This window comes from Echiichthys vipera (assembly GCF_963691815.1).
Source record: "Echiichthys vipera genome assembly, chromosome: 5".
NCBI classification, from domain to species: Eukaryota; Metazoa; Chordata; class Actinopteri; order Perciformes; family Trachinidae; genus Echiichthys; species Echiichthys vipera.
Window position 1 is genome coordinate 340,103 of NC_139830.1, and position 17,443 is coordinate 357,545.

General features: G+C 47.2%; 2 protein-coding genes across 2 annotated transcripts; one reads left to right on the forward strand and one right to left on the reverse strand.

Annotated features, from left to right (window-relative positions):
- Positions 1–87: 87 nt before the first annotated feature.
- On the forward strand, positions 88–10,203 carry pgm2l1 (phosphoglucomutase 2-like 1). Its single transcript, XM_083914419.1, has 14 exons — positions 88–287; positions 2,096–2,263; positions 3,184–3,290; positions 3,660–3,744; positions 3,822–3,905; positions 3,981–4,177; positions 5,294–5,483; positions 5,560–5,657; positions 5,747–5,927; positions 6,009–6,102; positions 8,426–8,555; positions 9,004–9,193; positions 9,530–9,663; positions 9,767–10,203. The coding sequence occupies exons 1-14, from the start codon at positions 111–113 to the stop codon at positions 9,867–9,869; spliced, it is 1,938 nt and encodes a 645-aa protein (XP_083770545.1). The 5' UTR covers positions 88–110; the 3' UTR covers positions 9,870–10,203.
- Positions 10,204–13,128: 2,925 nt separating this feature from the next.
- LOC310947037 (olfactory receptor 2C1-like) lies at positions 13,129–14,067 on the reverse strand (the record flags this gene model as incomplete). The annotated part of the gene is made up of 1 exon (XM_083913664.1): positions 13,129–14,067. One exon carries the CDS (start codon positions 14,065–14,067, stop codon positions 13,129–13,131), a length of 939 nt encoding a protein of 312 aa, XP_083769790.1.
- Between the last annotated feature and the right edge of the window lie 3,376 nt (positions 14,068–17,443).

The window sequence follows — 17,443 nt, forward strand, 5'->3', positions numbered from 1 at the left end:
GACCGTGAGTTATTCCTGTCGGAGCAGACGCGTATTTATTTATATTCATATTTTTATTCATTTACATATTTAAAGGGTGAAGCTGCCTGTTAGCCTGTTAGCATGTTAGCATGTTAGCTGCTCCTGTGGTGTCCCCGCAGCTGCGCGTCAGCATGGGCGACGATAACGGACTCAACCGGGACCTGGACCGGGACCTGAACCGGGACCTGAACGCCAACTCGCGGTGCCAGAGTACCGGCGACCCGCAGCTGGACGAGGCGGTGCACCGGTGGATGACCTGGGACCAGGTGGGTGTCTGTCCCGGCTGTCAGGGCGAAGTGAAGCCGGTGGGCAGTGAAGTGTGTGCGGCTGTGCGCGCCCTGGCTGCGGGCAGGGGACGCCTCCAGACTCCCTTTAGAGAACCGTGATTTTAAGGAAACTCTGCTTTCTGGCAAATATAAATAATAATAAAGTAAAACATATTATATTTAATGGATACTCCTGATGGTGTGGTTCCATCGGCTCACACATTTTTCAGTAAAACAGCAGTTTTCTGTCCTTACACCGACCCTGAGTGCGCCGCTGTACCGAGCCCAGGGCCGCCCCGCTGCGGTGAACGCGTGCAGCAAACACCCGCGGCAGCTCTTTAAAAAATAACCTTTATTTAAACAGATCAGCTGCTGGGGATCGAACCTGTGAAACGAATAATTCTCATGAACCAGCTGCTCCAGGAAACGCGTCACAGCCGGATCCATACTCTGGTTAATGTTGAGTTTATGAAGGAAAACCTAAAACTGGCGGATTTTAAACGGGAGTTCTGAGCGTCGACAACAGTGATGATGAACCCCAAACGTTTTGACCATAAAAGGGCATGTATGTGACGCTAGGGGGGAGGGGCATGCGTACGTCCCTCTGTCTGGTGTTTCCGGGTGACAGGCTGTTATTTTCTCTGACGTAAACCTGCGAGAAACTAAAGGTTTATTCATAAACTTTAACCTCAGTGTTGCCATGGAGACCTGATCTGATGCTGTGTAAACGGCTGTTTAGCATGGAACCTGCCCCCAGTGGACACTCAGAGAACTGACGCTGACCCAGCTTCCTGATTGGAGCACGCAGGGAATCATGGGAGTTGAAGTCTTCATTGCCGATGAGAATCTCACGATAATGTTCACGTGCTAAAGCTTCTTCACGTTACTTTTCTTAGCAGTTCGTTAGGTAACTTAGCATAAACAGAGGGTGGACTATACAGCTAACAACAAGCTAATATCAAGCTAACACCAAGCTAATATCAAGCTAACAACGGGCCGATATCAAGCTAATATCAAGCTAACAACGGGCCGATATCAAGCTAACAACAAGCTAACAACAAGCTAACAACGGGCCGATATCAAGCTAACAACAGGCTGATGCTGCACATGATGTTCATTTAGATATTGAATTCATGTTTTATAATAAATATTTAAATTACACAGCTGTGTGTTCTGTGTGTGTGAGACTGTGTGTGTGTGAGTGTGTATGTGTGTGTGAGTGTGTGAGAGTGTGTGACTGTGTGTGTGTGAGAGTGTGTGAGTGTGTGAGTGTGTGTGTGTGTGTGTCTTTTCCGGGCTGTTGACATTTACATCGGGGGTCAGAAACATTCATGACCTTTAAAAACTACACACTCACACACACACACACACACACAGTCACACACACACACAGACAGACACACACACACACACAGTCACACACACACAGACACACACAGTCACACACACACACACACACACACGCACACAGAGAGACACACACACACAGTCACACACAGTCACACACACACACACACAGAGACACACACAGATACACACACACACACACACACACAGACACACACAGTCACACACACACACACACACACACACAGACACACACAGTCACACACAGTCACACACACAGAGACACACACAGATACACACACACACACACACACACACACACACACACACACACACACACACACACACACACACACTCATCATGTTCAGTTTCATGTTCTGTTAAAATAAAAACAGGAAGTGGAGACGGTGGTTTCCTGTTGCCATGGTGATAAAGGGCCTTGTCTTCTTCTGTGGTGCAGAACCCGCAGACCCGGGCTCAGGTGGAGTCTCTGGTGGCGGCGGGTCGTCATGACGACCTGAGGGCCAGACTCTGCAGCAGGACGAGCTTCGGCACCGCAGGACTCAGGGCGCCGATGGGAGCCGGGTTCAACCGGATCAACGACCTCACCGTCATCCAGACCACACAGGTGAGACCGGGTCAGAACCAGACCAGAACCAGAGCACACAGGTGAGATCGGGTCAGAACCAGACCAGAACCAGAGCACACAGGTCAGACCAGACCAGAACCAGACCACACAGGTGAGACCGGGTCAGAACCAGACCAGAACCAGAGCACACAGGTCAGACCAGACCAGAACCAGAGCACACAGGTGAGATCGGGTCAGAACCAGACCAGAACCAGAGCACACAGGTCAGACCAGACCAGAACCAGAGCACACAGGTGAGACCGGGTCAGAACCAGACCAGAACCAGAGCACACAGGTCAGACCAGACCAGAACCAGAGCACACAGGTCAGACCAGACCAGAACCAGAGCACACAGGTGAGACCGGGTCAGAACCAGACCAGAACCAGAGCACACAGGTCAGACCAGACCAGAACCAGACCAGAACCAGAGCACACAGGTCAGACCAGACCAGAACCAGAGCACACAGGTGAGACCGGGTCAGAACCAGACCAGAACCAGAGCACACAGGTCAGACCAGACCAGAACCAGACCAGAACCAGAGCACACAGCCGGTCAACAAATCAAGCTAACAACAAGATTACAATAAACTGATATTAGGCTAACAACAGTGTGTGTGTGTGTGTGTGTGTGTGCGTGTGTGTTTGTGTGCGTGTGTGTGTGTGCGTGTGTATCTGTGTGTGTGTGTGTGTGTATGTGTGTGCGTGTCTGTGTGTATCTGTGTGTGTGTGTGTATGTGTCTGCATGTGTGTGTGTGTGTGTCTCTGTGTCTCTGTGTGTGTGCGTGTGTGTGTGTGTGTCTCTGTGTCTCTGTGTGTGTGTGTCTCTGTGTCTCTGTGTGTGTGTGTGTGTGTGACTGTGTGTGTGTGTCTGCATGTGTGTGTGTGTGTGTGTGTGTGTGTGTGTGTGTGTGTGTGTGCAGGGCTTGTGGTCGTACCTGTGCAGCTGTTGTGCAGACCTGAGCAGCAGAGGAGTGGTCGTCGGTTTTGACACCAGAGGTCAGGAGGAGAGCGGCTGCAGCAGTCAGAGGTGACACACACACACACACACACACACACACACACACACACACACACACGCATACACACACGCACACACACACACACACGCACACACACACACACAGACAGACAGACACACACACACACACACGCACACACACACGAACACACACACACACACACAGACAGAGAGACACACACACACACACACGCACACACACACGAACACACACACACACACACACACACTGTAACTCTTTGATCTGACCTGCTGTATTTGAATATGCTAATGAGGCGTCGTCCATGGTTACAGACCTGTGTGGACACGAGAGGTGTGGTGACACGTGTTTACGGTTCAACAGCTGTGAAAGTTAATATTGTTATTTGTGTGTTTGAGGTTGGCCAAGTTGACTGCGGCTGTGATGCTCAGCAAAGACGTCCCTGTTCATCTCTTCTCCACGTTCGTCCCCACGCCGTACGTGGTGAGGAACATCACATCACACGCTGTCAGTGGTCCTGTGTCCACAGCTCATGATCACACGTGTGCGTTTGTTTCCAGCCGTACGCTGTGAAGAAGCTCGGTGCTGCAGCCGGAGTGATGATCACCGCCTCACACAACCCTAAAGAAGACAACGGGTACAAGGTCAGGAAACAGGAAACAGGAAACAGGAAACAGCGCTGAGAGGCATCAGGTCTGAAACTGTACCCCCCTCTGCAGGTGTACTGGTCTAACGGAGCTCAGATCTCCTCGCCTCACGACAAAGAGATCTTACAGAGCATCGAGAAGCAGCTGGAGCCCTGGAGCGCCTCCTGCTGGGAGGAGGACCTGGTGGACAGCTGCTCCCTGAGGACAGACCCCCTGACCCAGATCAACAGCTGCTACATGGACGAGCTCACCTCCCTCTGCTTCCACAGGTACGAGCAGGACCAAGCACTCTGGAGCTAGTCCCCAACACTCTGGAGCTAGTCCGTAACCTCTGGAGCTAGTCCCCAACACTCTGGAGCTAGTCCCCAACCTCTGGAGCTAGTCCCCAACACTCTGGAGCTAGTCCCTGACCTCTGGAGCTAGTCCCCAACACTCTAGAGCTAGTCCCTGACCTCTGGAGCTAGTCCCCGACCTCTGGAGCTAGTCCCCAACACTCTGGAGCTAGTCCCTGACCTCTGGAGCTAGTCCCCGACCTCTGGAGCTAGTCCCCAACACTCTGGAGCTAGTCCCCGACCTCTGGAGCTAGTCCCCAACACTCTGGAGCTAGTCCCCGACCTCTAGAGCTAGGGGTCTGGGACTAGAGCTAGACTAGACCTCTAGAGCTAGTCCCCAACCCTCTAGAGCTAGTCCCCAACGTTCTGGAGCTAGTCCCCGACCTCTGGAGCTAGTCCCCAACACTCTAGAGCTAGTCTGTAACCTCTGGAGCTAGTCCCCAACCACTGAAGCTAGTCCCCAACACTCTGGAGCTAGTCCCCAACCCTCTAGAGCTAGTCCCCAACGTTCTGGAGCTAGTCCCCGACCTCTGGAGCTAGTCCCCAACACTCTAGAGCTAGTCTGTAACCTCTGGAGCTAGTCCCCAACCACTGAAGCTAGTCCCCAACACTCTGGAGCTAGTCCCCAACGTTCTGGAGCTAGTCCCCGACCTCTGGAGCTAGTCCCCAACACTCTAGAGCTAGTCCCCAACGTTCTGGAGCTAGTCCCCGACCTCTGGAGCTAGTCCCCAACCACTGAAGCTAGTCCCCAACACTCTAGAGCTAGTCCCCGACCTCTGGAGCTAGTCCCCAGACTATTGCAGCTAGTCCCCAGACCTCCGCAGCTCTACGGGGTCTACAGGGCAGTGAAGGGAAGTACTCTTTCCTGATCTGTTCTAAGCCTGATCTGTTCTTAGCTCAGGAAGTCAGCACTTCCAGCACTTGTGATGTGGTTGTTGAACGCGTTGTTAGCTAGTTCCTTTGGGGGTTTTCACTTCGTCTAGTTTGAATCCACGACTGCGTCTTGTTCTGGACAGAGGAGTGTGTTTACACCGGTTGTCTGATGTGTCTCAGAGATCTGAACAGAAGCTGTCCGCTGAAGTTCGTCCACTCGGCGTTCCACGGTGTCGGACACGCATTTGTCCAGCAGGCCTTCCAGGTCTTCGGCTTCGCTCCGCCGATCCCCGTCCCGGAGCAGAAAGACCCCGACCCCAACTTCTCCTCCGTCCGCTGCCCCAACCCCGAGGAGGGAGAGTCGGTCCTGGTGGGTCACAGATTCCAGTTCTTCTATTCAGTGTTTAATTATTTCTGATTTAATAACCGGTCGTTTTCTTGTTCAGGAGCTTTCTCTTCTTCTGGCGGAGCGGGAAAACGCTCAGATTGTCCTGGCAACGGATCCTGACGCCGACCGACTCGCTGTGGCAGAGAAGTCTGACGGGTAACTGCGACGATTGCTCAAAGGCACATCAGTGCAGAGGCCGTCAGAGCTCCACAGGTGTGGTTTACCTGTACCTGCCGCTGTTACAGGTGCGGCTGGAAGGTGTTCACGGGGAACGAGCTGGCGGCTCTGCTGGGCTGGTGGATGTTCTTTAACTGGAAGGAGGCTCATCCGGATCCTGCAGACGCTCAGAAGGTTTACATGCTGGCCACCACGGTGTCCTCCAAGATCCTGCAGGCCTTCGCCCGCGTCGAGGGCTTCCACTTCGAGGTCAGAGGCTTTAAGTGTTCCTGCTGGTGTTTGTGTGATGAAGTGACGGCTGACGGACTCCTGTGTCTCTGTGTCCAACAGGAAACGCTTCCTGGCTTTAAGTGGATCGGGAACAGAATACACGAACTCTCCAAAACAGGAAACAGCGTCATCTTCTCCTTCGAGGAGTCGATCGGTAAAAAAAACTCATTTATTACTGAATTTATTTAAATATAGGTTTGGACTCTCAGCCAGAGTCTCCCCCTGCTGGACATTAGAGAGAATACAGCTTTAAGTGGACATTAGAGAGAATGCAGCTTTAAGTGGAGTCTCCTCCTGCTGGACATTAGAGAGAATGCAGCTTTAAGTGGAGTCTCCTCCTGCTGGACATTAGAGAGAATGCAGCTTTAAGTGGAGTCTCCTCCTGCTGGACATTAGAGAGAATGCAGCTTTAAGTGGAGTCTCCCCCTGCTGGACATTAGAGAGAATGCAGCTTTAAGTGGAGTCTCCTCCTGCTGGACATTAAAGAGAATGCAGCTTTAAGTGGAGTCTCCCCCTGCTGGACATTAGAGAGAATGCAGCTTTAAGTGGAGTCTCCTCCTGCTGGACATTAGAGAGAATGCAGCTTTAAGTGGAGTCTCCTCCTGCTGGACATTAGAGAGAATGCAGCTTTAAGTGGACATTAGAGAGAATGCAGCTTTAAGTGGAGTCTCCTCCTGCTGGACATTAGAGAGAATGCAGCTTTAAGTGGAGTCTCCTCCTGCTGGACATTAGAGAGAATGCAGCTTTAAGTGGAGTCTCCTCCTGCTGGACATTAGAGAGAATACAGCTTTAAGTGGAGTCTCCTCCTGCTGGACATTAGAGAGAATGCAGCTTTAAGTGGAGTCTCCTCCTGCTGGACATTAGAGAGAATGCAGCTTTAAGTGGAGTCTCCTCCTGCTGGACATTAGAGAGAATGCAGCTTTAAGTGGAGTCTCCTCCTGCTGGACATTAGAGAGAATGCAGCTTTAAGTGGACATTAGAGAGAATGCAGCTTTAAGTGGAGTCTCCCCCTGCTGGACATTAGAGAGAATGCAGCTTTAAGTGGAGTCTCCTCCTGCTGGACATTAGAGAGAATGCAGCTTTAAGTGGAGTCTCCTCCTGCTGGACATTAGAGATTATGCAGCTTTAAGTGGAGTCTCCCCCTGCTGGACATTAGAGAGAATGCAGCTTTAAGTGGAGTCTCCTCCTGCTGGACATTAGAGAGAATGCAGCTTTAAGTGGAGTCTCCTCCTGCTGGACATTAGAGAGAATGCAGCTTTAAGTGGAGTCTCCTCCTGCTGGACATTAGAGAGAATGCAGCTTTAAGTGGAGTCTCCTCCTGCTGGACATTAGAGAGAATGCAGCTTTAAGTGGACATTAGAGAGAATGCAGCTTTAAGTGGAGTCTCCTCCTGCTGGACATTAGAGAGAATGCAGCTTTAAGTGGAGTCTCCTCCTGCTGGACATTAGAGAGAATGCAGCTTTAAGTGGAGGCTCCTCCTGCTGGACATTAGAGAGAATGCAGCTTTAAGTGGACATTAGAGAGAATGCAGCTTTAAGTGGAGTCTCCTCCTGCTGGACATTAGAGAGAATGCAGCTTTAAGTGGAGTCTCCCCCTGCTGGACATTAGAGAGAATGCAGCTTTAAGTGGAGTCTCCTCCTGCTGGACATTAGAGAGAATGCAGCTTTAAGTGGAGTCTCCTCCTGCTGGACATTAGAGAGAATGCAGCTTTAAGTGGAGTCTCCTCCTGCTGGACATTAGAGAGAATGCAGCTTTAAGTGGAGTCTCCTCCTGCTGGACATTAGAGAGAATGCAGCTTTAAGTGGAGTCTCCTCCTGCTGGACATTAGAGAGAATGCAGCTTTAAGTGGAGTCTCCTCCTGCTGGACATTAGAGAGAATGCAGCTTTAAGTGGACATTAGAGAGAATGCAGCTTTAAGTGGAGTCTCCTCCTGCTGGACATTAGAGAGAATGCAGCTTTAAGTGGAGTCTCCTCCTGCTGGACATTAGAGAGAATGCAGCTTTAAGTGGAGGCTCCTCCTGCTGGACATTAGAGAGAATGCAGCTTTAAGTGGACATTAGAGAGAATGCAGCTTTAAGTGGAGTCTCCTCCTGCTGGACATTAGAGAGAATGCAGCTTTAAGTGGAGTCTCCCCCTGCTGGACATTAGAGAGAATGCAGCTTTAAGTGGAGTCTCCTCCTGCTGGACATTAGAGAGAATGCAGCTTTAAGTGGAGTCTCCTCCTGCTGGACATTAGAGAGAATGCAGCTTTAAGTGGAGTCTCCTCCTGCTGGACATTAGAGAGAATGCAGCTTTAAGTGGAGTCTCCTCCTGCTGGACATTAGAGAGAATGCAGCTTTAAGTGGAGTCTCCTCCTGCTGGACATTAGAGAGAATGCAGCTTTAAGTGGAGTCTCCTCCTGCTGGACATTAGAGAGAATGCAGCTTTAAGTGGACATTAGAGAGGATGCAGCTTTAAGTGGACATGTGTGTCTGCAGGGTTCCTGTGCGGCTCTATGGTCCCAGAGAAAGACGGCGTGAGCGCGGCCGTGGTCGTGGCTGAAATGGCGTCTTTCCTCCACAACAGGAGCCTGAGTCTGAACCAGCAGCTGCTCCGCATCCACCAGACGTACGTACCTCACCACTCACGCCACACGCCTCACCACTCACGCCACACGCCACACCACTCACGCCACACGCCTCACCACTCACGCCTCACCACTCACGCCACACGCCTCACGCCACACCACTCACGCCACACGCCACACCATTCACGCCACACGCCTCACGCCACACCACTCACGCCACACGCCTCACCACTCACGCCACACGCCTCACCACTCACGCCACACGCCTCACGCCACACGCATCACGCCACACGCATCACGCCACACACCACACGCCTCACGCCTCACCACTCACGCTGCTGCTGAACCTGGCAACCCAACTGCTTCAGCAGTGAAGTTTCTCTTTAACCATATTAATGTATTATTGACCCTGAGGTTGGTTTGATGTTTGATGTGTGAACGTGTTTCTCTGCGTCTCTCATTGTCGTTCTCGTCACTTCCTGTCTGCAGCTACGGACGCCACGTGTCCAAAACCTCGTACGTCATCTGTCACGACGCCCCCACCGTCCAGAAGATCTTCAGCCGGATCAGAAACTTCCACGGCGAAGCTTCGTACCCGAAGACGTGCGGCGGCGTCCGGATCGTCCACATCAGAGACGTCACCACGGGATACGACAGCAGCCGGCCCGACCGCACATCGGTAAGAATCCGTGGATCGGTCGAAGAGCGTCGCCACAACGAGGCACCACGAGGACCCGTCTGTCAGAGAAGCCGTAAAACTTTTGTTTTGATCCGGTCTGGTACGGTCTTCTTCTGTGGTATCTAACGGCAGACGTGCACGCTGGCCCGCCACGCTGCCTCTGATTGGTCCTGGGATTCATGCTCGGCCAATCAGAGGCAGAGAAGGCGGGACATGGTGGGATCTGTGTCCTCGTGGCGTCCTTGTGACGGCCTTGTGGCGTCCGCGCCGTGTGACAAGTCAAAGATGTTTGAGTCAAACTGCTGCGTGAACGACCTCCTCTGTGTTTCCTGTCAGGTACTTCCTGTGACGAGGAGCAGTCACATGATCACCTTCACTCTGCAGAACGGCGTCGTGGCGACGCTGCGCACCAGCGGCACCGAACCCAAAATCAAATGCTACGCGGAGTACTGCGCCGCCCCGGGGAACAGGTCTGTGCGCCGGCGTGTCGTCTCTCATGATGAGGTCATTTCCTGACATCACAGCGGCGTGGGCGGGGCTTCAGTGACATCACCACCTGTCTCTGTGTTGCAGCGACGCGTCCCGTCTGGAGGAGGAGCTGAGGAAGGTCACCGGCGCCCTGCTGGACGAGTTCCTGGAGCCGGAGAGGAACAACCTGACTCGCCGCTGCATCTAGCCCCCCCCCGCCACCCCCCCATCAGCTCACAGCTGTTTCCTGTTGACATGACATCACTTCCTGTGGTGGCAGCTGCTTTCCATCCATTATAAACGTGTAGTTGCAGGTGTGAACTGTGGTAGTCCTTCATCCAGCAGAGAGCATTGTGGGTAAACCAAAGAGCGATCCTTTGTTTTGATTGGTCCTCAGGAAACAGGAAACAGGAAGTGCTGATTCATGTGTTTCCATAGAAACAGAATTTGATTTGAACAGTTTGAAAAACCAAATGTTTGCTTTCAAAGATCCACGGAGGGAAGACCAGGGTCAGGGGCACGAGGGTCAGGGGCCCCGAGGGTCAGGGAGGGTCAGGGGCCCCGAGGGTCAGGGGCCCCGAGGGTCAGGGAGGGTCAGGGGCCTCACATGCTGAACACCAGTGACGTAATGTGACCACAACAAGACACAAAACAACTCCGCTCCCTGTTTCCACGACAACGCTGCAGCTGAAAACGCCAAAATATTCGATCACAAGTTTCTTTCGTGTAGACGGCGACTAAAAAAGCCCCCCCTGCCCCCCTCACAGTCGCTCGTCTACACGCAGAACAAAAAGAGAGAGAACGCCACTTTAGAGTTTCCTGTTTCATCGTCTGAACTGAACCTGAAATCAGACGCCAACGAAACCGAAACCCAGAACACAAAGAAGCAGAACACGTTAAAAACATGTCCGCGCATGGTCCCTCCTTTTTTTCTACGTCCCAACAGGCGCACAGGAAATGACCTCAGAACCGCCGTAGGCCTCGTGCTCGTACACGTGCGCACGCTCGTGCTCGTACACGTGCAAATGTGCTTTACTAAAGCCCACCTCTCCAAAACGGGCCGTGGACGGCAAGCGTGCCGCTCCTAGACGTGGTACGGTTGCACTCACACTGGTCAAAGGAACCAGACTTTAGCCGTGACACGTGCTGAGGCACAGTGGGAGGGCGCCCTGAGAATCAAATAATCATGGAGACAGTTTTTATTAAGGTAGAAATCAGGAGAGATGCTAACAGCCGGACGTGGCTAACAGTGGTTAGCTCGGGGCAGCACGGTGAAGGCATTCAAAGGTCTTTTTTAACCACTAATGCTGCTGAAAATAACAGCAAACCTCTGCAGCAGCATGAGAAGAGTCCCTACACACACACACACACACACACACACACACACACACACACACACACACACACACACACACACACACACACACACACATGAGAAGAGTCCCTACACACACAACAAAGCACCAATGGGCTCCTTCCACTGTAATGGACTTTACTATGAGAGGAGCTGGTGCAGGGGCCAGTAGGTAAGTCTTTAAAACACTCTTTAATAAACTCTGGCTTCACTCTCTACGCTGATGACGCTTTGTTGTGTGTGTGTGTGTGTGTGTGTGTGTGTGTGTGTGTGTGTGTGTGTGTGTGTGTGTGTGTGTGTGTGTGTGTGTGTGTGTGTGTGTGTGTGTGTGTGTGTGTGTGTGTGTAGGGACTCTTCTCCTGCTGCTGCAGAGGTTTGCTGTTATTTTCAGCAGCATTAGTGGTTAAAAAAGACCTTTGAATGCCTTCACCGTGCTGCCCCGAGCTAACCACTGTTAGCCACGTCCTGCTGTTAGCATCTCTGTCTCCATGGTTACTGAGGATCAAAGACAAAGACCCTGGAGGAGGTTTTGATGTTTGAAACGTTAAAACGTTAAAAACAGAAACGCTGAAGCGAACGTTTCATTGAGTGAAAGTTTATTTTTTTTGATCCATAAAAAGAAAAATAATAATTTATTTATTAAAAACGAAGCGATCGATCGTTTGTTTGTTTGTTGTTGAAGAGAAAAAATCTATTTATGTTTCTTTAAAGTGTGAAATAAAGAATCACATTAAAACTGTTTGTTTGTTTTTTCTCTTTTTAACTTTTAAAGGTTTTTAATAAAAATCAGACGAAGAAGAAAAAACACGGAAAACAAGTTTCAATCAAAATCATTTTAATAAATATTAAATAAAATAAATAAATATTAATAAATAAAATAAATATTAATAAAATAAATAAATATTAATAAAATAAATAAATATTAATAAATAAAATAAATATTAATAAAATAAATAAATATTAATAAAATAAATAAATATTAATAAAATAAATAAATATTAATAAATAAAATAAATATTAAATAAATAAAACCTCAGATATGAAAACCATCATTAAGGTAAATGCAAATGTTTAACAATATTAATAATTATATTTATTATAATACATATATAATTACTATTATACATGTTTATTATTTATGAATTATTATAAATATATATTAATAATAAATATTTATTGGTATAAAACAAAGAGACGTTAAATTAAAGTTTGTGAGAAATTAAAATGTTTTTAGACGTTTATTTCATTTTTATAAATTAATTTTTTGCACTGAAATAAAAACAAATAAAACAAAATATTCACTTAAATGTTCCACAAATAATATTTAAATAAACATTATTTACATTAAGAAAGTGATGAAACGTGTTTTAATAAACTTTAATAATATATAAATACATAATATAATATTATTAATAAGCTTCATTTATGTATTTGTTTTTATTTGAAACCATTTTAATGTATTTGTTCATTTTTTAAACATTTGTTTATGTTTCATATTTAAAGCTTTTTTAATTATTTTTATTTGAGCTTCCGAACACGAGTCGTTCTGAACTCAGAGGGTTAAAAATATTGTTAATTAATAAAAATATTAATAATAATTAATATTAATAAAGATGATGTTTGTTTAATAAACACAAACAAACATCAGAGCAACATTCAAACTTTATTTATTTATAACTGAATATTATTTTTATAAATGTGAGATGATTTTGTTTCACGTGACCTGGTCCTGGTCCTGGTTCTGGTTCTGGTTCTGGGCCAGGTTCCAGTTCTGGTTCCAGGTCTAGTTCTGGCTCTAGTTCTGGCTCTGGTTCCAGTTCTGGTTCTAAGTCTAGTTCTGGCTCTGGTTCTGGTTCTAGTTCTGATTCAGGTTCTGGCTCTTGTTCTAGTTCCGGTTCTGGTTCCAGGTCTAGTTCTGGCTCTGAGTCTAGTTCTGGCTCTGGTTCTGGTTCTGGTTCCAGATCTAGTTCTAGTTCTGGTTCTGGTTCTGGCTCATGTTCTGGTTCCAGGTCTAGTTCTGGCTCTGGTTCCAGGTCTAGTTCTGGCTCTGGTTCTAGTTCTAGTTCTAGTTCTGGCTCTGGTTCCAGGTCTAGCTCTGGTTCTGGTTCCAGGTCTAGTTCAGGTTCTGGTTCTGGGCGTCTCTGCCGGTGAGCTTGCGGAGGATGCTGGAGCGGATCTGGTGCAGGTTCATGCCGTAGATGATGGGGTTGATGAGCGGCGGCACCACCAGGAACTCGGCGGCCATCACGTTCTGCAGCGCCTGCAGCACGCCGCCGCCGCCGTACCGCGCGTACATGGCGTCGAACAACAGGGAGCCGGTGAAGATGAGCAGCGTGGCGAGGTGCGGCACGCACGTCTGCACGAACTTCCTGCGGTCCGAGCGCAGCCGGAGCGAGGCCCGGACCAGGTGCGTGTAGGACACCAGGATGAGCGCCGTCTGCGACAGGTGCGAGAACGTGAGCACGAAGCCGTAGATGTTGTTGAGCGTCGTGTCGGCGCACGACAGCTTCACCACCGCCCAGTTGGTGCAGAAGATCTTCTTGATGTGACGGTGGCACAGCGGCAGGCTGGCGGTCAGCGTGACCCCGACGGCGCTCTCCAGCAGCGAGAAGCCCCAGGTGAGCAGGAGCAGCTGCGCCACCCTCCGCAGCGTCATCACCGTGCGGTAGCGCAGCGGCTCGCAGATGGCCAGGTAGCGGTCGTACGCCATGACGGTCAGGCTGGTGAACTCGCAGAAGGCGTAACAGTAGACGACCAGGATCTGCGTCAGGCAGCCGCCGTACGTGACCACGTGGGCGTCGGCCAGCAGGTCGTGGAGCAGCTTGGGGTAGAAGCTGGAGGCGCCGCAGATGCCGTTGAGGCACAGGTTGCACAGCAGGACGTAGATGGGCTCGTGCAGCGTCTTCTCCACGCACACGGTCACGATGAGCGTCACGTTCACCAGCACCGTGACCACGTACGACGTCAGCGCCAGGGCGAAGAACAGGTGGCGGTTCGATGCCGAGTCGTTCAGACCCTGGAGCACCAGAACCAGCGCCGACCCGTTCTCCATCAGAGCGAGCGCCAAACTTTGATACTAATAAATATGAATTTACTGCGATTTTATTAATAAATGACGACAAGAGTCACGATCGTCCTTCAGGCTCCTGATGATGATGTTGTTATTGTTGTTGTTGTTGTTGTTGTTGTAATTATATTAATATATATATTTTTATAATTATGAGTCAAAGTTCTGATGTGAAAACGTTTCCATTAAATAAAAACACGAGTCACAGAATAAAGAAATATGAAATATTAACAATAATAATTCAATAATTTCCGTCACTGCATCAAACAAACGTCAAAGATCATTTTATCTGTTATTAAATGATTCTGTTTTTATTATAAAATGATTATTTTTATGTTATTAAATGATCAGATTTTATGTTATGATGCTGTTTTTATTATAAAATGATTATTTTTATGTTTTTAAATGATCTAATTTTATGTTATGATGCTGTTTTTATTATAAAATGATTATTTTTATGTTTTTAAATGATCTAATTTTATGTTATGATGCTGTTTTTATTATAAAATGATGAAATTATGTTTTTAAATCATCAGATTTCATTATTAAATGTGAATATTATGAATCAGACTCAGTTCTTTGCATCAAACAGACGTTAAAGAGCTTTTGATCTGTTATTAAACAGTTATATTATAAAATGATCCTGTTGTATGATTAAACACTTATATAATGAATACATTAAATTATATATTATAACATTATAATCTTATTATATGATAAACTCATGAATCAGACTCAGTCACTGCATCAAACACACGTTAAAGACGTTAAACAGCTTTTGATCATGTTACTAAATGATATATTATTATTAAACAGTTAAATTATGAACTGATCTTATTGTTATTAAATTATATATTATTATTAAACGGTTATATTATAAAATGATCTCATTGTTATTAAATGATAATAATATAACATTATAATCTTATTAAATTATAAACTCATGAATCAGACTCAGTTCATTTCTTCGTCACAGAGAAAGAAATAAAAAAGTGTGAATTATGAAACAGAAGTTTACAAATGCGGAGTTATTATTATTATTATTATTAATATGATTATTATTATTAATATTATTATTATTATTAATATGATTATTATTATTAATATTATTATTATTATTAATATGATTATTATTATTAATATTATTATTATTATTAATATGATTATTATACTGTTCTTCTTCTTTACACGTTAAATTCGTCTCACTGTCGCTGTCGCTGTTGTTGTTTCTGTTTCTGTTGTTTTTCATAAACACATTAAACAAAGAATCTGATGTTTGTGACACGAGGAAAATCTGCAACATCAACGATCAGTCATTAATCATATATCATAAATAAATGAACGATGAGTGAAACATGAGAAATCATTAAGGATGAGGAGACGGACTCTGCAAGATCAACCATGACTCATCAACGACCAGTGAACAGAGACGAGGAGACGAGGAGACGAGGAGACGAGGAGACGAGGAGACGAGGAGACGAGGAGGAACTGAACCTGAGACCAGGAGGAAACTCTGCAACGTCAACGATCAGTCATAAACACACACATATACACACACGACACACGATCATAAATCATAAACGATGAATCATGAACGATCAGTGAACAGACGAGGAGACGAGGAGACGAGGAGAGGGACTCTGCCACGTCAACGATCAGTGTTCAGTCATAAACGCTGAATCATGAACGATCATAAATCATGAGTAATAAAATAATATAATATGGTAAATGATGAGTCATGAATAATGACAAAAGCGTCGGATTAAAGAGTCTAAAATGATTTTGTTTGGAATTAATTCATAAAGAAATTCAACTGTTTCAACTAAAGCTCACACACACACACACACACACACACACACACACACACACACACACACACACACACACACACAGAACACTGGGCTCAGCTGAATGTTTCTACAGACACATAAATATTAAAATGATGTTTTCACTTCCTGTGTTTTTGTTAAAAACGACGTTTTTAAGCGACTGAAACCGTTTTTGTGTCGAGACGAGGAAACGATTTAAAGCGTTTCCACAAAACTCAAAAACACCTGAAGAAGAACACGACGGCGATTTAGACGCAGCACACGCTCAAACGTGACACACACACGTGACGCACACACGTGACGCTCACAGGTGAGAAACCTGCAGCCTCAGCATCAAACACGCCACACAAACACTTGGTCAGGCTTCATGAACCAATCAGACGCAGCGCTGACGCTGATGTCACGCAGGTGTCGGAGCAGGAACCTGCACCTGCAGACGAACACGGGAGCAGCTGCTCTTATCCACTGGAACCGCCGCCCACAGGTGACCAGGCCACGCCCCCTCAGCCCACAGGTGACCAGGCCACGCCCCCTCAGCCCACAGGTGACCCGGCCACGCCCCCTCAGCCCACAGGTGACCCGGCCACGCCCCCTCAGCCCACAGGTGACCAGGCCACGCCCCCTCAACCAACGGGTGACCAGGCCACGCCCCCCAGTCCACGTGTTCTCAGGCCACGCCCCCTCACTCAGGTCTCAAAAACATTAACAGTTATTATTTATATTTATTTATTGTTTATCTGAGAACCTCAAAGTTAAGTTTAGTCTCTAAAGGAGACCGTTAAGTGACGGTTAAGGTTAGTCTCTAAAGGAGACGGTTAAGTTTAGTCTCTAAAGGAGACGGTTAAGTTTAGACACTAAAGGAGACGGTTAAGTTTAGTCACTAAAGGAGACGGTTAAGTTTAGTCACTAAAGGAGACCGTTAAGTTTAGTCTCTAAAGGAGACCGTTAAGTGACGGTTAAGGTTAGTCTCTAAAGGAGACGGTTAAGTTTAGTCTCTAAAGGAGACGGTTAAGTTTAGACACTAAAGGAGACGGTTAAGTTTAGTCACTAAAGGAGACGGTTAAGTTTAGTCACTAAAGGAGACGGTTAAGTTTAGACACTAAAGGTGACGGTTAAGTTTAGTCACTAAAGGAGACGGTTAAGTTTAGTCTCTAAAGGAGACGGTTAAGTTTAGACACTAAAGGTGACGGTTAAGTTTAGACACTAAAGGTGACGGTTAAGTTTAGTCTCTAAAGGAGACGGTTAAGTTTAGACTCTAAAGGAGACGGTTAAGTTTAGTCACTAAAGGAGACGGTTAAGTTTAGACACTAAAGGTGACGGTTAAGTTTAGTCTCTAAAGGAGACGGTTAAGTTTAGTCTCTAAAGGAGACGGTTAAGTTTAGACACTAAAGGAGACGGTTAAGTTTAGTCTCTAAAGGAGACGGTTAAGTTTAGACACTAAAGGAGACGGTTAAGTTTAGACACTAAAGGTGACGGTTAAGTTTAGTCTCTAAAGGAGACGGTTAAGTTTAGTCACTAAAGGAGACGGTTAA